Source organism: Oncorhynchus gorbuscha, linkage group LG03 (genome assembly GCF_021184085.1).
Source record: "Oncorhynchus gorbuscha isolate QuinsamMale2020 ecotype Even-year linkage group LG03, OgorEven_v1.0, whole genome shotgun sequence".
Lineage (NCBI taxonomy): Eukaryota > Metazoa > Chordata > Actinopteri > Salmoniformes > Salmonidae > Oncorhynchus > Oncorhynchus gorbuscha.
In genome coordinates this window covers 73067838-73093317 of record NC_060175.1, presented here as the reverse complement: position 1 = coordinate 73093317, position 25480 = coordinate 73067838, and the positions used below count along the sequence as shown (strand labels likewise).

Genomic DNA, 25480 nt, shown 5'->3' with positions numbered 1-25480 from the left:
ACACACAACCTTTTTAGATTTGTTGCAAGGTGAGTGCCTTGTTTATGTTATTTCACCAACAGGGACAACCAGTTCTTTTGGGGTTTTGAACATCATTCATGGCAAGACAGGTCACCGCTGTGACCCACTGGGTAAAAGAAAGACTGCTTTGTGCAGACTGGACATGTAGAACAACTCCTGGCATGCACAATGGATTTTAACTGGTCAGATAGATTTTATATTACAAATGGGTTTAATGAAAAGCTGATGAATGATTAACTATGCAGGGAACAAAAAGTATGTGTCTGTCCCAGCTAATACATTAACAGGAAATTACCACTCTTTGACCCTCTCATTCAAGCTGCTGCCTGGCACAAAAATGTGTGTGTGTGTCTGCCCAGTTGTTCACAGAGAAATGACTACTTGTAGACCATCACATCATCCATGTAATTTCTTTAAAAAACCCTGATCAAACGATTGTTTTTAACCTAACACAGATACTGTAGAATAGACAAGAATGCCAGGTTTCATATTATTTCAGGGAAATAGACATCTTAAATGCAAGGTCGCAAAGCAACTGCCTCGCCATTGCTTCTCCCTCTTTCGGAGATCACAGTTTACAGGGAATGTTTGACTGGAACACACACACACACACACACACACACACACACACACACACACACACACACACACACACACACACACACACACACACACACACGAGAGTGAATGCTCATGACATTTTGAGAAGAAAAAAAACATACAGAAAGATTACAGCACTGGACATCATATTCTCAATTACATGGTATAAAGATGGACACATCATAAACCCACTCACACACTTGGCAAAGCAGGTCTCTTCTGCAAGCTTTTTCCCCCACACATTATTTCAAGTAGACATGATTAGAGCAATCCATTGCAAAAAAAACATCTGGAATAAGGACAAAAACAGCCTATACCAAACCCGGTCAAGATCATTTTGTGGTTAACACGGATCATGGGGGCAGGGGGAGACACAATATGATAATGTTAACGAGGAGGTAAGGTGATTCCTTTTATTTATATGCTACTACAAGTGGTTAACTAAACTATCAGGTTAATTGGGATCTTCACCTGCAGTCAAAAAGGAACAAACAGAAATGGTTGGTTCAAAGATCAGGCACACACCCTTAGCCTGACTGCAAAATGTATCGTAATATGCATAATATGCTCAGCCATTGTCATCACATAATTTAGCATTTCTTTGTCATTGGTAACACAAACATACCCATAATGTTGCACCAGTTAGATATATCACTTATTTGATATATTATACATTAAGGACAGTTGTCAATATGGCCACAGAGAAAACCTTTTTTGGATGGCAGGCTAAGTTTTTAGACATCCCTGAAAACCACTGGTTGCCCTCTGAATTCCTCCCGTTTCATACTCCTCATGGCAGGCTACGTTTTTAGACATCCCTGAAAACCACTGGTTGCCCTCTGAATTCCTCCCGTTTCAAAATCCTCATGGCAGGCTAAGTTTTTAGACATCACTGAAAACCACTGGTTGCCCTCTGAATTCCTCCCATTTCATACTCCTCATGGCAGGCTACGTTTTTAGACATCCCAGAAAACCACTGGTTGCCCTCTGAATTCCTCCTGTTTCATACTCCTCATGGCAGGCTACGTTTTTAGACATCCCTGAAAACCACTGGTTTCCCTCTGAATTCCTCCTGTTTCATACTCCTCATGGCAGGCGAACACTAGAGCTGCAATTTGTAAGAATTTGCGAGAAACCAGTTGTCTAATTAATCTTATGGTTGAAAGGAGAGTACTCCAGTTATCGTGGGTTTATGATGTTTCTGAATAGGTATAATTCTTGGTTAAAGCACTTCTGATAGGAGACAAAGGACCCCCTTTGAATGCAAGCACTCTTATCATGCTTCTGGGAAGAAGATCATTTGAAAAATAAACATTTGGTATATTTCAATAGATGACGTTATCACCTATCCAATTCCAAAGCTTACATAGAACTTAATTAAACTGTATATAAAAAATAAATAAATGGCTAAATGAAGTGATAGATTTTAATTTAAAAAAGAAAAAATAATTGTGCAACTTTAGGCTGGGATAGTAAAAGGAGATTATACTCTCAGCATTCAACCAAGAGGACATCTATTGGATAGCATTTTGATTTGCTCACATGAATTCTCCAACCTCTTACTTTTGAGTGGCTACACTAATACTTAAGATTAAAAAACTAAATTAACAAAACAACTTCTTTTGTAAGTAACTTTGATTCAGCAAAAAAAAAAAGATCAGTAGATCACCAAGCCCATTGATATCTTGCTGCTCCTGCTGTACCCACCAGGGTGGTTAAGGTGAGGGGAAGGTTTGACTTGGTGGGCTGTACGTTGGTCTCACTGAGGTACCAGTTAGGGAGAACAGTGGCACAGGTTGTGCGGCGGTTGATGACATCACTCCTCAGTTAAGGCCATCGCTTTCACAGGTACGCGGCGGAAGAAGAAGCTGGATCCTCGGAAGAGATGGCCCTGGTGGATGAGGCACAAAAAGACAGGTTTCAGATGTGCGCTACCAGAGAAAACAATAAAATATACTCACACACAAATACAACCAGTATCAGTGGGTTCCATTTGCTCCACACAAGTGGACTGTACCTCATGGCTCAGGTGAGCCCAACAGCGCACCCAGGACTTGAAGATGGGAGAGTTAGGGGGAACACCAGCCACTAAGCTGTGAACACACAAGGCAGAGATCCATTAAAAGCTGAACCCACAAGCTAAAGAATTGATCTAATGGACATCAAACAAATCAATAGAAACCATATCCCATCAAGTCTGTGTATTGACTTCATATGAAAGTTGAGACAGATACAACATTATTACTATTTTCAACTGGCACCAGCTATAGTACAGTTAAGTACAGAAAACGGACCATAACAAGGGCATAATCAGTGGTACTTTCTACTGTTGTTGTGCTCTTGACTTAAAGAAGCTGGGCTTGCTTCAGTGAGAGATCACTGATTCGGGTATGCTTGGAACCCTTACAAACGGAATTGAATAATTACCTATGTAATAACAAATGATGTACAGTAATCTTGTCCTCCAGCAAATAATACTATGACACTTTGTGACAGATGTTGTACACAGACAGTTGGGAATTGAACAGTGATAACTAATCAATTTATTATTCTTATTGCCTGCATTTAAAAAAATGTTCAGCTAAATATATCCACTCTAGCAATGGTTTAGTTTTACCAACCCCAACCAATCAACTATATGATAAAACCCAGACACTAACTCGGCCAGAGGCCAGAAACCCCCTACTCCATTGGCCCTCACTACCCCTCATGCTGACATGACAGCAGCCCCTCACACCACTACCGCCCCGTGCCGACAGGAGAGCACCTCATACACCCCCGCCACTACCGCCCCGTGCCGACAGGAGAGCACCCCGTACCCCCCCGCCACTTCCGCCTGTGCCGACAGGAGAGCACCTCGTACCCCCCCGCCACTACCGCCCCGTGCCGACAGGAGAGCACCCCGTACCCCCCGCCACTTCCGCCCGTGCCGACAGGAGAGCACCTCGTACCTCCCCGCCACTACCGCCCCGTGCCGACAGGAGAGCACCCCATACCCCCGCCACTACCGCCCCGTGCCGACAGGAGAGCACCCCGTACCCCCCCGCCACTACCGCCCCGTGCCAACAGGAGCGCCCCATGCCGACAGGAGAGCACCCCATACCCCCCCCCGCCACTACCGCCCCGTACCGACAGGAGAGCACCCCGTACCCCCCCGCCACTACCGCCCGTGCCGACAGGAGAGCACCTCGTACCCCCGCCACTACCGCCCCGTGCCGACAGGAGAGCACCCCGTACCCCCGCCACTTCCGCCCGTGCCGACAGGAGAGCACCTCGTACCTCCCCGCCACTACCGCCCCGTGCCGACAGGAGAGCACCCCATACCCCCCCGCCACTACCGCCCCGTGCCGACAGGAGAGCACCCCGTACCCCCCCGCCACTACCGCCTCGTGCCAACAGGAGCGCCCCATGCCGACAGGAGAGCACCCCATACCCCCCGCCCTACCGCCCCGTACCGACAGGAGAGCACCCCGTACCCCCGCCACTACCGCCCGTGCCGACAGGAGAGCACCCCGTACCCCCCGCCACTACCGCCCCGTGCCGACAGGACAGCACCTCGTACCCCCTCCACTACCGCCCGTGCCGACAGGAGAGCACCTCGTACCCCCCGCCACTACCGCCCCGTGCCGACAGGAGAGCACCCCCCCCGCCACTACCGCCCCGTGCCGACAGGAGAGCACCCCATACCCCCCCGCCACTACCGCCCCGTGCCGACAAGAGAGCACCTCATACACCCCCGCCACTACCGCCCGTGCCGACAGGATAGCACCCCATACCCCCCCCGACTACCGCCCAGTGGCGACAGAAGAGCACCCCGTACCCCCCCGCCACGTGCCGACAGGATAGCACCCCATACCCCCACGCCACTACCGCCCCGTACCGACAGGAGAGCACCCCATACCCCCACGCCACTACCGCCCCGTGCCGACAGGAGAGCACCCCATACTCCCCGCCACTACCGCCCCGTGCCGACAGGAGAGCACCCCATACCCCCCGCCACTACCGCCCCGTGCCGACAGGAGAGCACCCCATACCCCCCCGCCACTACGGCCCCATGCCTACAGGAGAGCACCTCATACCCCCTCAGAAATAGAATTAGAAACACAACCTATAATATTATTACAGGTTCAGTTTTAGATAAGCTACCCAGGAAAGGTTCTACATTCTCTCAGATAAATATATGTAGCTTCAGAAACAAAGTTCATGATTAGAAATTTGCTCATTTCAGATATGAATATATCAGCCATTTCTGAGACTCATTTAGACTGCACCTTTGATGATACAGCAGTAGGAATACATGGATAACATCTAAAGAAAAGACAGGAATGTCAACAGGGGAGGTTCTGCTGTATATATTCAGAGACATTCCTGTTTAAGCTCAGAGCATCTCATGACAAATGAAGTAGAAGGGCTGTGGCTGCAGGTTCACCTGCCTCATCTGAAGCATCTTCTTTTAGGGTGCTACTATAGGCCACCAAGTGCAAACTGTCAAAATCTGGTGAATGTGTGTGTGATGTTAGATACGGTCTCTGATGCGAACAGAGAAATGTATTTTATTGGTGATCTCTCAAGAGGAAACCTTTTTACTGTGACTAATGCCTGCAACGTGACAGGTTATCACTCAACCAACTACAGTGTATACCAATAGTGTTGGTTCTGTGATATCCATATTTTCACAAATGCTGCAGAGCTTTGCTACAAAGCAATATCACTCCCCATTGGCTGTGGTGACCACAACAGTGTAGCAATAACAAGGAAAGCCAAAGTAACAAAGGCAGGGCCTAAAGTTTTTAAGAGATCATACAAAATGTTTTCTCAGGACTCTTTTGTTGAAGGTGTAAAACATTTATTTTGGTCTGATGTGTTTAAGGTGGAGAATCCAGATGCAGCATCTGAGAGTATTTGTAAAATTATTCTTGCCAATTTCTTGACAAGTGTGCACCTGTTAGTTTCTTAACTGTGAGCACTGTTAGAGCCCCTTGGATCGATGATGAATTGAAAAATCGTATGGTTAAAATAAATGATGCAAAAAAGGTGGCAAACTATTCAGGCTGCTCAGAAATTGTGACTAGACTTAAAATCAAATCAAACTTAATTTGTCACATGCACCGAATACAAGTGTAGACTTTACTGTGAAATGCTTACTTACAAGCCCTTAACTCTTCTTGAAGTGCACTGTTGGTTAAGAAAATATTTACCAAGAACATTAAAATTAAAAGTAACACAATAACGAGGCTATAGTCGGGGGGCACCGGTACTGCGTCAGTGTGCGGGGATATAGGTTAGTTGAGGTAATTTGTACATGTAGGTAGGGGTGAAGTGACTACGCATAGATAATAAACAACGAGAAGCAGCAGTGTACAAAAGAGAGGGGGGGGGGTCAATGTAAATTGTCCGGTAACGATTTTATTAATTGTTCAGCAGTCTTATGGCTTGGGGGTTGACGCAATAGCACCAAAAATGGCTTTGGTGAAACCGCTTCCGTTAGTGACGCCTCTGTAAGAAACACAACAATCTAACAAAGAGGAAGTGTGGATGACTCTGATGAGGGAGTTAGAGTTGCCTAAGTAGTGACCACAAAGAGCTGAGTACTCAAGGTCTAACTACTGAGAAAGGGTATACACACTGTGCTAAAAAGAGAGAACAGGGTCACAACCTGGAGTTCTGAACTCATAGACTACTTGTCTTGTTTAAAACTACCACTGTTACCAATTGGAAGCCGTAGTTCGTTTTATACTTATACGCTTGTTGAAGTACCTTAGTCCTTTCCTGACTATACTATTCAAAGTACCATACCTACAACCTGTTAGGATAAACGTGTCTACCGGTCACTAATCCACTGGAAAGTGATGTAGTTAACTACAAAAATACACGGTTCTAGCCGGTAGACTGACTATGAGTCTACAGCGAAAGCTGTACGAAAGATGTACTGAGTGTCGTCCAGTGTAAGCGATAGAGTTCCAAACTTAGGAACATAGCCAAATTCTAAATTCCTGTCCAGATCAACTCCGGGCACAGTATCTACCCTCCTCAGGATCGACTGACTTCTGGTAAATATTAAAAAATGCACGGATAGACACAATGTACCACTGATATAGGAAAAAGTTAGAAATTACTCTGTAAAACTGTCGTTGATGTTAAAAGGGTACTTGCTTGACAAGCTTTGTTGCTCAACTGATGTCATTGATTGAATAACGCTTGAATAAATGACAACAAAACAAAAAGGTTCCATTGGGGAATCAAGAAGGAATTGGTCTAAAAATAAATAAACTGGGAGATAATTATTTCGTACAAGAATAGTTGGACTAAGTATATAGGCTATCGACGAAGGACGAAAGAGGACGCTCATAGGGTGAGAAGTACCCTAGGCTTATAGAAAGGGGAGAGAAGACTACCATAAAGGGATAAGTTTAACTAAATATCTAAAAAGGAAAAGGTATCAACACTGAGATATAAAGAACCAGATAGGTTAGGTGTAACTGAGTTGTTCTTAAATGTGCTTCGCTCCAAGTTTCCACGCAATAGAAATAGATATTGTTCGGATACACAAAGGTGAATATGGGTTTCGTTCGGGAGACCTCAAGTTAGGTGACAAACCAGCTAACTGAAATCTAAGGCTTAGAAGTGACAAACCATAGCTAAGTTGACCCATCCGCAACAGGGTAGAAGCTGTTGAGGAGCCTTTTGGTCCTAGACTTGGCGCTCCGGTACCGCTTGCCATGCGGTAGCAGAGAAAACAGTCTATAACTTGGGTGACTGGAGTCTCTGATAATTTTATGTCCCCAGTAATGTACTGGGCCATTCGCACTACCCTCTGTAGCGCCTTACGGTCAGATGCCGAGCAGTTGCCATACCAGGCGGTGAAGCAACCGGTCAGGATGCTCTCGATGGTGCAGCTGTAGAACCTTTTGAGGATCTGGGGACCCATGCCAAATCTTTTCTCCTACAGTGCCTTGCGAAGTATTCGGCCCCCTTGAACTTTGCGACCTTTTGCCACATTTCAGGCTTCAAACAAAGATATAAAACTGTATTTTTTTGTGAAGAATCAACAACAAGTGGGACACAATCATGAAGTGGAACGACATTTATTGGATATTTCAAACTTTTTTAACAAATCAAAAACTGAAAAATTGGGCGTGCAAAATTATTCAGCCCCTTTCAGTGCAGCAAACTCTCTCCAGAAGTTCAGTGAGGATCTCTGAATGATCCAATGTTGACCTAAATGACTAATGATGATAAATACAATCCACCTGTGTGTAATCAAGTCTCCGTATAAATGCACCTGCACTGTGATAGTCTCAGAGGTCCGTTAAAAGCGCAGAGAGCATCATGAAGAACAAGGAACACACCAGGCAGGTCCGAGATACTGTTGTGAAGAAGTTTACTGAGCAAAAGGACAAGTACATTAGTCTCTACATTAATCTTCTCCTTTCCCCCTTCTGATGACCAGGTGGCGAATCGCATCTCTGCATGTCTGGCAGACATATCAGTGTGGATGACGGATCACCACCTCAAGCTGAACCTCGGCAAGACTGAGCTGCTCTTCCTCCCGGGGAAGGACTGCCCGTTCCATGATCTCGCCATCACGGTTGACAACTCCATTGTGTCCTCCTCCCAGAGCGCCAAGAACCTTGGCATGATCCTGGACAACACCCTGTCGTTCTCAACCAACATCAAGGCCTCACACAGGAAGCGGCGCAGGTCCTAATCCAGGCACTTGTCATCTCCCGTCTGGATTACTGCAACTCGCTGTTGGCTGGGCTCCCTGCCTGTGCCATTAAACCCCTTCAACTCATCCAGAACGCCGCAGCCCGTCTGGTGTTCAACCTTCCCAAGTTCTCTCACGTCACCCCGCTCCTCCGTTCTCTCCACTGGCTTCCAGTTGAAGCTCGCATCCACTACAAGACCATGGTGCTTGCCTACGGAGCTGTGAGGGGAACGGCACCTCAGTACCTCCAGGCTCTGATCAGGCCCTACACCCAAACAAGGGCACTGCGTTCATCCACCTCTGGCCTGCTCGCCTCCCTACCACTGAGGAAGTACAGCTCCCGCTCAGCCCAGTCAAAACTGTTCGCTGCCCTGGCCCCCCAATGGTGGAACAAACTCCCTCACGACGCTAGGACAGCGGAGTCAATCACCACCTTCCGGAGACACCTGAAACCCCACCTCTTTAAGGAATACCTAGGATAGGATAAGTAATCCCTCTCACCCCCCTTAAGATTTAGATGCACTATTGTAAAGTGACTGTTCCACTGGATGTCATAAGGTGAATGCACCAATTTGTAAGTCGCTCTGGATAAGAGCATCTGCTAAATGATTTAAATGTAAATGTAAATGTAAGTCTCTAGTTTGAGAAACAGACGCCTCACAAGTCCTCAACTGGCAGCTTCATTAAATAGTACCCGCAAAACACCAGTCTCAACGTCAACAGTGAAGAGGCGACTCCGGGATGCTGGCCTTCAAGGCAGAGTTCCTCTGTCCAGTGTCTTATCTTTTGCCCATCTTAATCTTTTCTTTTTATTGGCCAGTCTGAGATATGGCTTTTTCTTTGCAACTCAGCCTGATTTTTAAAAATCAGGCTATCTTTTTGAAATAGCGTCTAGACCTAAATTTTACAGATTGACTCCGAAGATGTTAGTTGCATTTTGGCAGTTCACAGAAAAATAAGTAATTGATGGCTTACTTGCTACTGATACCAGGAACACCACAGGGTCTGACCAATTGGAGCCCGGTAATCTCAAGTGTGCAGCCCCCCTTATTGCTGGCTTAGTAACCCATATCGTAAATCTAACAATGTTATCAGGAAATATTCCTAAAGTATGGAAAACAACATATGTGCTGCCACTACATAAGGGTGGGGATAGTGGCGATCTTGATATTTTATCATCCCATCTCCAGGCTTCCATATCTAGCTAAGATTCTTGAATCTTTGGTATATAAGCAACTAAACTTTATCTGACCATGGTATTTTGAATATAAATACATATGTGTTTAGGCCAGGGCACAGTAACCACATTAGTTGTTAACGATATTGTCAATGGTTTAGACGCTAAAATGAATTGTGCTGCCTTGTTTGTGGACCTGTCAAATGCGTTTGATACCGTTGATCATGCTTTTTTATTGAACAAGTTGTCGTCGATTGGCCTGGGCTCTAACACCATGTCATGGTTTCACAATTATCATAGTGACAGGACTCAGGTCATAAAGGTGTTCTATAGGGGCCAATACTAAGACCTGTTATTTTCACTATTTATATAAAATGTTTAAAACATTTCAATTTAATAGTAAGAATAGGTCTCGGTCTATGTTACAACACTTTAACTGTTCAATGACAGGCTCAAAATACACTATGCACAGGAAAGTAATGCACCAGTCCTGAATCTCTGTTCCAAGAACATTAAATCCGTTCTGACAGGCTCAATATAGACTACATATGAAAGTGAGGCCCCACAGTCTCTCCGTCAGTTATGAGCTCAATATTTACACTGAAAAACAATGTACAATACTCATTCAGTCAATGTGATGGCTGTGACTCCACACTTCCTGCAAGCGTTTTGTAATCCGGCTCATAGTCTGAGACGGCTAATCTAATGGAATCTGTTAGATGTGCAGTAGTAAGGCAAGTGCAGTATTTGGACTTGATGATTTTCATCTCTGAAAAGGCCATCTTACAGAGGTACGTGGATCCAAAGAAGATCTCCACCTTAAGAATGCAGAATGAAACGAGTGAATACTTCGCTCTACTCACAAGTCCTTGTCTCTCCATCTAGCTTTCAACTCAATGTCACTTTGTAAATCAAGTATCTCCATGTCAGCTCCCGTTGGTAAAGCAAACCCCTGCATTTTAGCTGACAGCTCTTCAATGTCAATGAAAGGAAAGGGATTGAAATAAAAGCAACAACTTTCTCCATCTGGTTTACCTCCTGAAATCGCCAGTCGAATTCTGATGCCAGCTTGTTCAGATCGGCATAGAATTGTTCAGGATGAAAGGCGTTTTTGTCGTCAATGTTTTGTGACACATTTTCAAGGTTTGGGAAGTGTGTCAGCCTCCAATTCCTTAGCTGGGAGGTCCACAAACCCAGCTTGACCTTGAATACATTCACTGCGCTAATCATGTGGGTGTTTCGGTATTTCCCTTTCAGCTCACAGTTGAGCTGGTTCAGGTTTACTGTTAAATCTTTAAGGAACCCCAAGTCAAGCAACCATGAGTCCTCTAACAGCTGTTCATACTCCTCGTTCCTCGATTCCAGAAAATCTATAATCTCAGGCACCAAATCAAGAAAATGCTGGAGCACCTTGCCGCGACTCAACCACTGCACATCAGCATGGAGAATCATATCACCGTATGCAGAATATTTTCAGAATTCTAGAGAGGAGAAAACAAATAAACACTTAGGCTACCTTCAGTTTAAACATCTTATACACATTTTACAGACAATCTATTTTACAATAGTTATATTTTGTTTGTTTTTAGTCCTTCCTCTATTTCTGATGTCCATCCAGTTTGAGGGTGACTGAAAGATGAACTTAGGTCCACACTCTGGTCGGCTCTAGTAATGCTGTCAATTTGGTTGCCAAATACAGTCCAAAAAAGAAGGAAGGAGAAACAAATTATGTTTACAGTTTTATCTTTGGATTACATGTCGGAGTAGAGGACCTTGTGCATGTCAGGTAAAATAACAACCCAATGTTTATATACTAGCGCTGGACGATATGGCCAAAATATTATATCACAGTATTTAAATAAAAAATAACGGTATGATGGCATTTTTAGTTTTTGAATAATAAAAAAGTTCTACATTTGCTTTATGAGTAGTGAGTGATCCTACAGTCAATTGCAGTGGTAGAAAAAGTACCCAATTGTCATACTTCAGTAAGAATAAAGATATGTTCACAGAAAATGACTCAAGTAAAAGTGAAAGTATTTAAGTATCAAAAGTTTTTCAATCTTTTCTAATTCCTTATATTAAGCCAAACAGACAGCACCATTTTCTTGTTTTTTTTTTCATTTACAGATAGCCAGGAGCACACTCCAACACTCAGAGATAATTTACAAGCATTTGTGTTCAGTGAGTCCTCCAGATCAGAGGCAGTAGATGACCAGGGATGTTCTCTTGACAAGTGCGTGAATTGGACCATTTTCCTGTCCTGCTAAGCATTCAAAATGTAACGATTACTTTTAGGTGTCAGGGAAAATGTATTGAGTAAAAAGTACAGTATTTCTTTTAGGAATGCAGTAAAGTAAAAGTTGTCAAAAATAAAAATAGTAAAGATACCCCCAAAAATTACTTAAAAGTATTTGTACTTAAAGTACTACTTAAGTACTTTACACCACTGCTCAATTGAGATAATTTCCACACTGCCATGTAAGGGCTGTACGATATGGGCAAATAATCTACGATTTATTTTTAACCAAAGGTTGCAATTGCGATTTCACTTGCGAATTAGAGCAAAACTGTTGGAATCATGGAAATAGAGAGACTATTCTAATTCTATAGTTAGAATATAATAGTGGGCACTTTGAATACAGTGTTGTTTGAGATGACAAGGAATTGAAATGCCAGGGAGGAGTTATTGTGACATGGTAGGAACTAAAGTGTTGATAAGTGTTTCCTAGTGGACCCTATAAGCTTTGGCTACGTTGCATGTTCTCTCTTAGCTACTTCATGTAGCTAACATATTCTTACTTTGCATATTTCTCTTTGATTTAGAAGATACAGTTGCACAAACAACATGCTGATTTAGGTCTACACCATCACTGGTATTATCAGGCTGTATTAGCTTGCTACGTTTGCTCTTACTCAGTACATGTATTAGCTAGTTAGCTATTAGCATTAGCGGTTAACAATTAGCGTCAAGATTTAGGGCAACTTGCTAAGAAAAGAAACTAGCTGTTTGCTGATGTAAGAAACACAAACTATTAGTGTAATTATAGAACGCTAGTGGATTTAGAAGCAAAGTGATAAAGGCATTGTTGTCATCAACATTGTTGCATGTGCTGCATTGACCATGCAGACTGAACGCAAGTGTCTTGTGAGGAACATCAAATGCGCATCTTGAGTGATAGGGGGCGTGGCTAGGTCTGTTGGAAAGTGGCACGAAGAGAAAGAGTGGAGAGAGATCACTCAAGTAGCAAAGTAAACTATAAAAATGAATAAAGTAAAAACACAAACCGGTCCCTGTATCAATACTGGTATATCATAAAATACGGTATACCGCCCAGCCCTATTATATACCAGGACAAATTAGCTAGCAACAGCAAGCTAGCTAACTAAATAGCCATAAATGTTTAATGCTTTTTGACCTGTCCCCAAATTAATATAATTGGTTCAGAGTTTGTTTTGATATTTCAACCTACGTGTCCTGATCGCTTCTGGTGTGGGTGAACAAAATCAACTTGCGAGCGATGGTGGTCAGCATGTGAGAAACAAAGGTTCATGAAATTGACAACCTACTAACATCAGAAAACATTCATATCCTGGCCATCTGTGAAACACACTTAGATAATTCCTTTGATTATGCACTAGTAGCTATATATGGTTATAGAATATATAGGAAAGAGAGAAATGCAAATATAGGAGGTGTTGCTATGCATGTCCAGAGTCTTATTCCTGTTAGACAGAGATGATCTCATGTCAGATTATGTCGAAGTAATATGCTACAGGTTCATCTGCCTGACCTAAAGCTTATTCTCGTAGGAAATTGCTATAGACCACAGAGCAATAAAAGTTAGGATTTGGACTATATGTGTGAAATGTTGGATAATGTACAGTGCATTAGGAAAGTATTCAGATTCCTTGACTTTTTCCACACTTTGTTACGTTACAGCCTCATCAATATACACACAATACCCCATAGGGACAAAGTTAAAACAGGTTTAAAGTTTAAAAAACACAAACCCCTTATTTACATAGGTATTCAGACCCTTTGCTTTGAGACTCGAAATTGAGCTCAGGTGCATCCTGTTTCCATTGATCATCCTTGAGATGTTTTTACAACTTGATTGGAGTCACCTGTGGTCAATTCAATTGATTGGACATGATTTGGAAAGGCATACAAGGTCCCACAGTTGACAGTGCATGTCAGAGCAAAAACCAAGGCATGAGGTTGAAGGAATTGTCCTTAGAGGTCTGAGACAGGATTGCTTCGAGTCACAGATCTGGGGAAGGGTACAAAACAATGTCTGCAGCATTGAAGGTCCCCAAGAACACAGTGTCCTCCATTATTCTTAAATGGAAGAAGTTTGGAACCACCAAGACTCTTCCTAGAGCTGGAAACAAGATTGTCTGGTCTGATGAAACCAAGAGTGAACTCTTTGGCCTGAAAACCTAGCGTCACGTCTGGAGGAAACCTGGCACCATCCCTACGGTGAAGCATGGTGGTGGCAGCATCATGTCATGGGGATGTTTTTCAGCAGGAGGGACTGGGAGACTAGTCAGGATCGAGGGAAAGATTAACAGAGCAGAAGATCCTAGATGTAAACCTACTCCAGAGCGCTCAGGACAACGACCCTAAGCACACAGCCAAGACAATGCTGGAGTGGCTTCGGGACAAGTCTATGAAGTGTCCTTGAGTGGCCCAGCCAGAACGCAGACTTGAACATCTATGGAGAGACCTGAAAGTAGCTGTGCAGAAGCGCTTCGGACAGAGTTTGAGAGGATTTGCAGAGAAGAATGGAAGAAACTCCCCAAATACAGCTTGCAGCATCATACTCAAGAAGACTCGAGGCTGTAATCGCTACCAAAGGTTCTTCAAAGTACTTAGTAAATGGTCTGAATGCGTTTTCTAAAAAGTTGTTTTTGCTTTGTCATTATGTGGTATTGAGTGTAGATGAGGGGGGAAAAAAACAATTTAATCTATTTTAGAATAAGGCTGTAATGTATCAAAATGTGGAAAAGGTCAAGGGGTCTGAAAACTCTCCGAAAGCACTGTGATATCAACAGAGAGGTATATTTTCTGGGTGACCTAAATATTGACTCGTTGTCATCAAGCTTCCCACTCAAAAATAAGCTTTCAACTGTAACCGACGACTGCAATCTGGTTCAGGTTATCAGTCAACCTATCAAGGTATTTACAAACAGAACAGGAACAAAATCATCCACGTGTATTGATTACATCTTTACTAATGCTTCTGAAATCTGTTCTAAAACAGTATCTACACCCATTCAATGTAGTGATCATAGTGTAACAGTCATATCTAGAAAAAACAAAGTTCCAAAGACTGCCTAAAATTGTATATAAGCAATCATACAAGAGGTTTTGCAATGACTTCTATGTTGAAGATGTGAGAAAATATTTGTTAGTCTGTATCATGTATGAAACTGCGCCCATCAAGAAACATAATGTTAGAACTGCCAAATCCCCATTGATAGATGATGAATTGCTGAGCGGAATAAGGCAAAGGGAATAGCAAAGAAGTCTAACACAGCAGACTGTCAAACAGAGTAAATTGAGAATTCACTTAAGTAAACTAAACAAAAGAAAGAAGAGGCTTTACAGAGCCAGACAAAGTTCTCTCTTCGATGAGATCGCGAGCACTTCCCAACAGGAGCATCATTTTGATCTCAACTGTGCTTCATTACAACTAATCTTGATGACCATAAACACCCCAAATCAACATTTCAGCCCAATCTTTTCAACAAGAGCAGCAGCATTTGGATCTTCATTATACCTACCAACAGAATATTTTAAGCAGACAATCAAAGCACTATTTTTTCAACGAGAAGCGTGCACATTTTTGCACTGTATTGTGAGTGCTCTGGTCATCTTGAGTTAAAAACGTTTCAACTTTTTTAAACAGACAGAAAAACTGAGGTGTGACTCCCAGCCTTACTAATCACTTACCCACAGTTGTTGACTGCCATCAGGTCTGCCACCAGCATAAATGGGTATGTCAACACACTCACTGCAATCTGAAGACAGAGGTAGGGAGATCAAACATGGGACAACAAGGTGAACACAACTGTCATAGGTGCAACGCCATCTGATTAGCATTGTAAAACAAGGAGGCTTTTAGAACTGTGATAAACAAGGGAAACAGATACTCAAAATAGCCCCACCGCCACAGTTCATTCATAAAAATATAGTACAATGACATGCAGAGGTTGTGCAGCTGAACTTACCCCCATCACAAACTTAGTGTAGCTTCTCACTGCTGGGGCTTGGCTGAACTGCAAAAAGGTGTGAGCGGGAAGCATTTATAAAATAATGGTGTTAGGCATTTTCTGCGCACAAAACGGCTCGGAAATATGCAAAACAAATACTGTATTATTCACATTTCTAGTGAAAATGTATCTTGTTTTATTTTACTGTGTCCATTAGCAAGCTGTGATTATTTAAGAGGATTTAAACTCAGTGAAAATGTATTTCATGCGATACACTCACTGGAGTTCATACTATTACTATACTCCATACTCTTGTCACCTTTTGCAAGGGGTGTTTTGTGGACAGAAAATGTTCCAATTTAGCTTCATCATGTTGGTTTTCTACTGTGCTCAGTCATGAACATACTGTATTCCAACACATGACATCATGATCTCTTCTATCAATCCCAGGACTCTGGGGCATCTGCCATGAGCTATTAGATCTTGAACCAGTATTGAGCGGGCCAGATGTCAACTGGCTACCCAGTCATTGCTGGATTGATCAGACCCTCCAGCCCAGTGTTCAGCTGAAAGGTATCAACCCCTACTCTGAACCACATTGTCACTGGATTATTAGACCCTGCCTCAGACAGATTCAAGGAAGGCCTTGAACCCTGAACCATCACCCTCTGTGCACATTCACTTTAAACAGAATAGCATGATGATGATATTTGACTATTCCTATCCATTTGAGATCATTAAAAAGTAGAAAGAATACATTGCATCCAGACAGGGGATGGAACCGATTCAGGAACAGAACCCGAAAGAAAACATTTTTTAAGGAATAGAAATGGAACGAAAGTGATCCATACTATTCCGGAACATAAACTTTATTTTAAAAGCATGAGAACCAGTTAACGTTATTTTACGTTTCAGACAAATGTTTTTATAGTCCCACAAAAAAACACAAAGCGCCTATGCAAAGCCCTTATTCTGTCACTCAGAAACATATTCCAGTGCCAGCTGAAAATCTTTGCCTGTGTGTGTGGGCGCGTGTTTAGGCTACCGGTCCCTCCCACATCCGAAGCATAGGCTACTATACTGACGTTACGAGTGTGATTCAGAAGATGGGGAGGTAGATTTTTTTTTATTAGTTTGAGATGAATGGAATAAAGTTTCAAATTGGATTTATTAATTACAAAAAGGTAGGACGGGTTTTTAATTCTGGTGCCACTGTGCATACACACAAGCTTTTTAGCTAGCTTGCAAGCTTGAGCTAGCAAGTTACAATAAAAGTTACTTAATTGAAGCCGCTCCTCCTAGGTATAATTCTGTGGACCTAATTCCGATAATGCATGGCATAACAACATGTCAAGCCTCCTCATCAACCATCTCTCACCACCTGCAACAATTTCAGTCGCATCTTGCGCCATATGCTACACTTGTCTGTCCATCACGCATGTAAACAACTAGTTTGCCTGCTCTATCCACACTGATTGGTGAAGTAATTTAATGAGCTAAAAACTGTTGACTTCACGGGTTAAAGAGCTACAGAAAGGAATGATATAAACCAGTACTTTTCTTGGGTTCGAACCTGTTCAGAACTGTATTTTGTTGGTCGAAAAGTGGAACGGAAAAAAACGTTTCTTTTCAGAATAAAAAGCTTATAAAACACTTGGTTCCAACCCGATTGCATCGGATGGAAACTCATGTCCGTTACTAGACAAAGGATGAAGTAGAATATGTTTTAAGAATTCTCTTCATGTTATTCAAGAGTGGGTAACAAGACAAGTAGGTTATTGTATTCTTCCTACCCTTATGGCCTCGTCAAGTATCTACAATTTCAACAATTTCTCACAGGGGTTTACAACCCGAGGTTATTTTAGTGACAGCTGATCTTAGACCAGTGCTTAGAGGTGTCTGTACTGTGCTTACATTGTTGTCCACTGCGTAGGTGTTGATGAAGTGGGCCAGGAGGTTACAACACCACAGGAAGATGACCTCACCCAGGACATGGGGCACAACCCCCCTGCAAACACACCAATAATAGACAAGGCCATAAATATAGTACAGGCCAAAACCATTTCAAAGGTTTTGAACCAGTAATATTGAGTCATACCATGATTTCAATTTGGTTTGCTGAGGTAGTATACATAAAGGGTAATGATGTCCTTCAACCTATAGTGCTACACAAACTAGGACACCCACATAAACATTGTGGTCATGTAGTCAGTGAGAATGATGGTTATTTCCAAAGAGTAAATGTGTCTCACTTCTCCGACTTGTCTAACTGCTAAGAAATGAAATTACTTTACGAAGTGGTATGAAAAAGCATGACTTACGCAAAGAATCCCCCAACGCCCTCCTCCTTGAAGATGTTGGCTATGCAGCTGAACAACCCCCTTCCAGAGTCAATCCCAGAGGAAATAAAGACGAAGTTTCAGCCAAGTGTTAATAATTTACGTGTTTAAAACCTCTGAGTGCCTCTAATGCAACTAAGCTATCAATTCTACCACTTCAAACTACGTAGACCTCTAATATAGCATTTTTGCATAATAAGTAAACATTCTGCATTGCACCATGTCAGTAGAATCATTAAGTTGCAGTAATGACATTCTTCCCAAATGTTTGATGAATTCAGGTAAGTCAAATCAATTCAAATTTTATTGGTCACATACAGGTGATTACCAGATGTTATTGCGGGTGTAGTGAAATTCTTGTACTTCAAGCTCTGACAGTGCAGTAATATCCCCCCCAAAATTACACTACATATACGCAATACACACAGCTAGTAGGAATGAATTAAGACTATATACATATGGACAAGCAATGTCAGAGCGGAACGGACTAAGATACAGTAGAATAGTATAGAAAACAATATATACATATGAGATGAGTAATGCAAGATACGTAAACATTATTAAAGTGACTAGTGTTCCATTCCTTGAAGTGGCAAGTGATTTCTAGTCTATGCCTATAGGCAGCAGCCTCTAATGTGCTAGTGATGGCTGTTTAACAGTCTGATGCCTTGAGATAGATGCTCTTTTTAAGTCTCTCGGTCCCAGCTTTGATGCACCTTGCCTTCTGGATGTTAGATGCAGTGGCTCAGATGGTTGATGTCTTTGATCTGTTTGGGCTTCCTGTGACATCGGGTGCTGTAGGTGTCCTGCAGGGTGGGTAGTTTGCCCCTGGTAATGCATTGGGCAGACCGCACCACCCTCTGGAGGGCCTTGCGGTTGGTGCAATTGCCGTACCAGGCGGTGATACAGCCCGACAGGATGCTTTCAATTGTGCATCTGTAAAAGTTTGAGGGTTTTAGGTGACAAGCCCAATTTCTTTAGCCTCCTGAGGTTGAAGAGGCTGATGTGCCTTCTTCACCACATTGTCTGTGTGGGTGGTCCATTTCAGTTTGTCAGTGATGTGTACCCCAAGGAACTTGAAGCTTTCCACCTTGTCCACCGCGGTCCCGCCGATGTAGATAGGGGGAGTGCACCCTCTGCTGTTTCCTGAAGTCCACGATCATCTCCTTTGTTTTGTTGACTTTGAGTGAGAGGCTGTTTTCCAGGCACCACACTCCCAGAGCCCTCACCTCCTCCCTGTATGAGTCAACTACCATTTTTGTAAATTTGCATACAAAATCTGAGGTATGCTGCATGTGTCACACCTTACCTGTACTTGATCTCTCTCCCGACAAACTGGGCCATGCAGCGCACTGAGATCACTAAAAACAGGACATTTGAACATCAGGGGAGCAAACATTGTTACAGTGCCTAGTGAAAGTCTACACACCCCTTACACAGTCTTCCCATTTTGCTGCCTTAAAATTAAACAAAACAACATTTGATTTTGACCGGTAGTGTACAGTATATCCATTGTTTTTGTAAAAATTGCTCAAGCTCAGTAAATTTGGTTTTGGGGGTGGACTGGACCATTCAGGAACACTCAACACCTATTGGAAAGCCATTCTGGTGTGTCTTTGACATTAACATTTGTGTAATTGTCCCGCTGAAAAATACAACTTTTGTGGGCTACAAGCAAACGAGAACACCAGTTGTCTGATACTGACCGATCAAAGGGTAGCTGGCCCAGCAGCCTCTTGAGAACTCTCAGATAGAGCATGTTATGACGTCTTGCCTAGGTTTGTTTTGTCGCCCCTAAAGTTTGATATTTCATAATCACAAATTATGTAATTGAGACTTACTGACTCTGGCTTTAACGGTCTTGTTGAGTAAAGGTTAAATAAAAAATAAATACAATAAAAAAAACTGAATGGATGATTTGGAGTGGATTTCTTTAACACGGGCTTTCATCTTTTCACTTTGTCATACAGGCCAGTAATGTGGCGTGAATGCAATGTTGTTGATCCTTTGTATTTTAAAATATTGTGATGGCAGCATCAAGTTATGGGTATTCTTGTCACCTGCATTGACTTGGGAGTTTATCAGGATCAAAATAAATATAAAAGGAGCAAAGCCCAGGTAAAAGATTAGAGGAAACCCCACTTCAATCTTCTGAAAACCTAACCTACAATAGTTTCATTTTTCAGCTAGACAGTTACACAAATGTTAATGCCAAAGACACACTAGAAAGGCTCTCCAAGAGGTATTGAGTGGTCCAGTGTCAATCATTACTTAAATTTTCTTGAAAATCAGAGACAATATTTGAATATTGCTGTCCATCAATGATTCCCAAACAAATTTACTCATCTTGAGCTGTGCAAGAGTTGTGCAAAGTTGGTAAAATCTTATTCACAGCTGTAATGTCTGCCAAAGGTGCTTCCACAAAGTGTTAACTCTGGGTGTGAAGAGATACACAATCAAGACAAATATATATACACATTTTTTTAAATTATTATTATCAAATTCAAAAGTTAGACATTTTTCTTTCACTTTGAAAATGTGGAGTAGGTTGTGTAGATCGGTAGGAGGAAAAAAACAAATATACTCCTTTTTAGATCAAATTTTAAGGCAGCAAAATGTGAAGACTTCACAAGGAAACTAAACCTTAGAGCTAACAAATAAACAAGGCCAATCTGCAGTGTCCACTAAAATACAAAGCTATGAACTCCTTGCAAACAGAGAAAATAAACAGACAAAAACAGCAATAGCCTTAGGACTTACCATGGAAGGGATGAGTGGCTATCCTGGACAGGCACTGGATGACCATCTCATGTGAGGTCTTGAGAGAAAGAGGAAATCAAACAGTGCAGCGGGCATAGTTATGCAAAACTGCTACATCTAATCCGTTCAGAAATCACCAATGTAGGCTATACTGGAAGCTCGTGCAAACACAAAGATAAGACCAGCAAATTAAGAATTTCTTAACATAATGTTATACTTTATCAACTAAAACGTAAGAGTGGATTTGTTAATTACAAGGTTACAGGTATGCTGGCCATTCAAGTTATTTTATTTATGAGTTTATTTAAATAGGAATATATACACACACACAGTTATCGTAATCATAATACTTAAAGAATGTTTAGGAAAGGGAGAATGATATGATTCACAAAAGAATGATTCACAAAACTATTCCTCACAATTTACTAAACTCAAATGGCTTTACATAGCCCCACCTGACATTTGAAACATTCATTTTATGTGCCCTATCGCACTTTGACCTCTCACCTCTTTGACCACTTTCCTGATGGAGGTGTTCAAGTCATCTCTGTCAGATACATTCTCTACCTCTTCTGCTGGAATGGTCTGGAGAGGAAAAAATATGTCAGGCCTTCAATAACTACATAAATTAAGTACTTCCAGCATTCTGTCACAAAGGTATTATTTAATTACATCTGTCTCTCTCATTTGATAAGGATACTCTGACTGTACGTTACCAAGCGCCAATGATTGGTTGGATTATAAGCTTTTGTGGCGCATTTCAAAGACAGATTGAGAGCAGTTGTAATATGTTACTGAGTATGAACTACCTCTCCTCTGGGTCTAGGATTCCTTCACCTGTTTGACTTTACTCCGGACCATGGTAGAGATGGCACTGGACATAATACGAGGGGACAGACCTCGGAAGAGTCCCCTCTTTCCATCCACCCTTATGATGTGCTGTGCTGTGGACAGATAGACATTCCTGTCACCTCTTCTTCCCCATTCAGGGTGAGGAATTAGGATGATAAGCCATTAAGACCCACTCACCATAGGAGAAGAATCCAGGGAGGTACAACACTTTCCTCCCAAACATGGTGGTTCCGACAGTTGGGGTGAGGGGCTCATGTCCAATCTACATTTACATTTGAGTCATTTTTAGCAGACGCTCTTATCCAGAGTGACTTACAGTTAGTGCATTCATCTTAAGATAGGTTGGTGGGACAACCACATACAGTATCTCAGTCATAGTAAGTACATCAGCAAAGTCAGTGCTAGTAAGAAGGAAAAAAGTAAAGTGCGAGTGTTAGTTCACGAAAGGCAAGGGTGTATTTTTGGGGGGGGGGGGGGGGGGGCGCGGCAGTACGTCCAACTGGCTTCACAACCAGATACCATATGTATGGCATTGTGTGGGTGAGCATTTTGCTCATGTCAACACTGAACAGAGTGCCCCATGGTGGCGGTGGGATTATGGCATAAACAGGCATAAACTACAGACCAAAAAGCAAAATAGCATTTTATCAATGACAATTTGAATGCACAGAGATATCGTGACGAGATCCTGAGGCCCATTGTCGTGTCATCTGCCGCCATCACCTCATGTTTCAGCATGATAATGCACAGCCCCATGTTGCAAGAATCTGGACACAATTCCTGGAAGTTGAAAATGTTCCAGTTCTTCCATGGCCTGCATACTCACCAGACATGTTTGGGATGCTCTGGATCTATGTTTATGACAGCGTGTTCCAGTTTCCACCACTATCCAGCAACTTCACAGCCATTGAAGAGGATTGGGACAACATTCCACAATCAACAGCCTGATCAATTCTATGCAAATGACATGGGTCACGCTGCATGAGGCAAATTGTGGTCACACCAGATAATGACTAGATTTCTGATCCACGCCCCAATTATTTTCTACGGTATGTGAAATCCATGGATTAGGGCTTAATGAATTGATTTCAATTGACTGATTTCCTTATATGAACTGAAGCTCAGTAAAATCTTTGCAATTGTTGGGTTTATATGTTTGTTTGTATAGCTAGTTGTAGTGTTAGGACCTTGGCATGCACTTGCAGTTAGAAGAAATGGTGGCATCTTGACAAGTACAGTTATGAAAAGAGGGCAGGTCGCCAGGCAGGGTATTTTAGCATAGCTTTTTCATTTTATTTTGTGTATACACGGCAGCTAAAAGCTGTCGCTCAGGGCGACATACAAGCTAGAACCGCCACATAAACAAATAGCCAAACCAAAAACTGCTGACAAATGCTTTCTGCTACTAAGATCAGTGAAATGTATGCTAAACTGACAACGGAGTGAAGAGCAGAAATCTCAATTAGCAAGCAAGTCGTAGAAGGGGGAGAGGATTTTCGGGACGACACCGGCGTCAAGCAAACTCAAACGCCCCAATGAGGTGGCACTTCAAAGTGATAGCTTTCGCGCTTGCTAGCTAAATAATTCATAACTCAAAACGAAGTATGTGGATTTAGTTAGATAAATTGAGTTTGCAAGTTTAGCTAGCTACCTGAATTAGCAGTTTGACGTACAGCAGCGGGTGTGTGATCGCTGTCACCCCGGCTCCGAGAAGCACGATTGCTGTGTCCACGGCCGTCGTGGAAGCATCCCGGTCAAATTTGGGCTCCCTTTGAGCGCCTGTCTCGCCGGACAAGTTCTCCGGTGTCACCATTTTTACGGCGGTATTGAGAATTTCGGAGACTGTGTAGGAAATGAGATGAGCAAAACAAGAATATATACATGTCACGTGATTCCTCGGCGCATCAAAACACAGGAGGTGGGACTACTTTTCATCCATGTGGAGAGGGAATACGCTGCATGCACTTTTCTATCCAGCAGATGGCAGTGTTTGTCAAAGACAATTGACAGTGCAATACGCAGGTTGGCATTTATTGCGATGACTCATGAGGAAGCGCTGCAGACTGGACAGTAGCTGGCACCGCCATCAAGTCATAAAATCAGTTTTTTTTAACCTAACCACACTGCTAACCCCATCTACCTTAACCTAACCTGAAACTAAGATTTAAAATAAAATAAAAACAATTTTGGCGCTAGCAAATACTAGCAATACTAGCAAATACCACGACCAGTTAGTTATCAAAACTTAACTCCACCTCGATATAAGATCGTTGAGCGTTGAGCGTTCCTCAGCCATCTACCATTTGTTGTGATCTGACTTATGGAAAAATAGATCAATATATAATTAAAAACCGTTGAAGTCCTGCACCTTGGAAAAACTGTAGGACTATTTCTGCATTTCTGGAAGGAGGAATGTCAAGGTTTTTAAACTGCCAATTAAATAGGATCTATTTTTAAGTGTTTTCCTCCTATCTTGGTTATTAAATCCAGTGTTTCTTTAAAAACATATGATAGGCTACTCTTGTATAACAAATTTAATTAACTGTTTAACAGATGCCTCTCACACTTCTCAAAAATAAAATACACATCTGAACAGTTGAAAGATTATAGCAAATAATGCCATCAAGCTTTCAGTAAAGAAATAAAGAACAAATGTACTCTCAGAGGATGAAAAATGAACTGTGCCTCAGCGCCTGGGACTCAAACCATGATCCATGTGACTGTCATTTCCCAACTTTAACCATTACATGAAAAGGCTCAGATCTGTTGACGTGGTCACTAGGTATAAGTTCGCTATAGTATTAAGGTCCCTTAGGTCGATATAGTATTTTAACAAGGTGGTCCACTTGTATTTCTCTATTTTACTTGCTCTCTCACGTCACTTTGTAAAAAACAAAATATGATAAGCAAGTTTGTATGGCCTTACCCTAGTACTAAGTTTCATACACATAACACCAAATGATTAGTACATTAAATCCCAGACCATGATAAATTCTCCATGTTCCACATGAATGGTTATGGGAGATATAGGGAATATAACTACACTAAACAAAAGTGTAAATGTCAACAAGCCAATTGAGCAATCAACCAATCTGTTCAAACCAATATTCAGGTATTACACAATCAACACAGAATTCATTCAATACTCTTAAACATTAGCACTTATTCAGCAATTAATGCTGAATCATCCCCCCCACTCACCTCTTAGTAGTAAACAATGATTGTTCTGGGTTTTAAAGCTGAATTCCCTATTGTTCATGTACAAGTGAGAATAAACAAGCTGATTGCCATGACAAAGGGAATGACACTTAAACTGTGCTTGCTTAGACACACAAATCAGTTAGGACATTATAGGATGAAAGTAAAACCTCTGGACTGCAATTATTTGTAGCCCAGTTGCTCATACACACACGCACAAATCTATCCCTTATGAGAGCGAGGAGGTTTGTGCTTTTAACAACCAGACTATGGCTGGTGGGTGTTTGTCTGCAGGCCGCATCGGGGGTGAGCAGAGCGTTGATTTACAATCATCATGGCTTGCGCTCATCTCGTCATAACCCACCGGCTAGTTCCATTTGACTGGACAGAGGCAAGCTGCTGCTGTTCACTGATCGACACATCCATCATTTAAGCTGTCTGCTGATGCACAGCTGTTGAAACCAGGCAGCCACCACCACCACTACTACAGTTCTACATCAACATGTTACCTCCATTTTGGGAGAAATAAAATACAAGTTTGTCAGATGTTTTCAGATTTCAAAAGTAGAATAATGTTGAGATATGTCCACATCCCCAGGCCATCTC

The 25480-nt window shown here is 42.3% G+C and overlaps 1 protein-coding gene across 2 annotated transcripts; it reads right to left on the bottom strand.

Annotated features, from left to right (window-relative positions):
- Positions 1 to 213: 213 nt before the first annotated feature.
- On the bottom strand, positions 214 to 23631 carry LOC124031863 (mitochondrial carrier homolog 1-like). Of its 2 annotated transcripts, XM_046343636.1 has the most exons (12): positions 23328 to 23630; positions 21854 to 21938; positions 21662 to 21768; positions 21332 to 21409; positions 20825 to 20882; positions 19374 to 19425; positions 18047 to 18106; positions 17640 to 17733; positions 15744 to 15791; positions 15466 to 15533; positions 2639 to 2714; positions 214 to 2512 (listed from the first exon to the last, which is right to left on the bottom strand). In XM_046343636.1, exons 1-12 carry the CDS (start codon positions 23487 to 23489, stop codon positions 2438 to 2440), a joined length of 963 nt encoding a protein of 320 aa, XP_046199592.1. In that variant the 5' UTR covers positions 23490 to 23630; the 3' UTR covers positions 214 to 2437. The 2 variants fall into 2 exon arrangements, with proteins under 2 accessions (XP_046199592.1, XP_046199594.1); XM_046343638.1 differs by lacking the exons at positions 214 to 2512; positions 2639 to 2714 and adding an exon at positions 9093 to 10987 and having other exon boundaries at positions 23328 to 23631.
- Positions 23632 to 25480: the final 1849 nt, after the last annotated feature.

Coding starts and splice junctions, on each gene's coding strand:
- LOC124031863 (XM_046343636.1), bottom strand. CDS start 23,489: ATGGTGACACCGGAGAACTTGTCCGGCGAGACAGGCGCTCAAAGGGAG. Junction 21,939..23,327: donor ACGTCAAACTGCTAATTCAG/GTAGCTAGCTAA, acceptor ATGTAAATGTAG/ATTGGACATGAGCCCCTCAC. Junction 21,410..21,661: donor TCCGGAGTAAAGTCAAACAG/GTGAAGGAATCC, acceptor TTTCCTCTCCAG/ACCATTCCAGCAGAAGAGGT.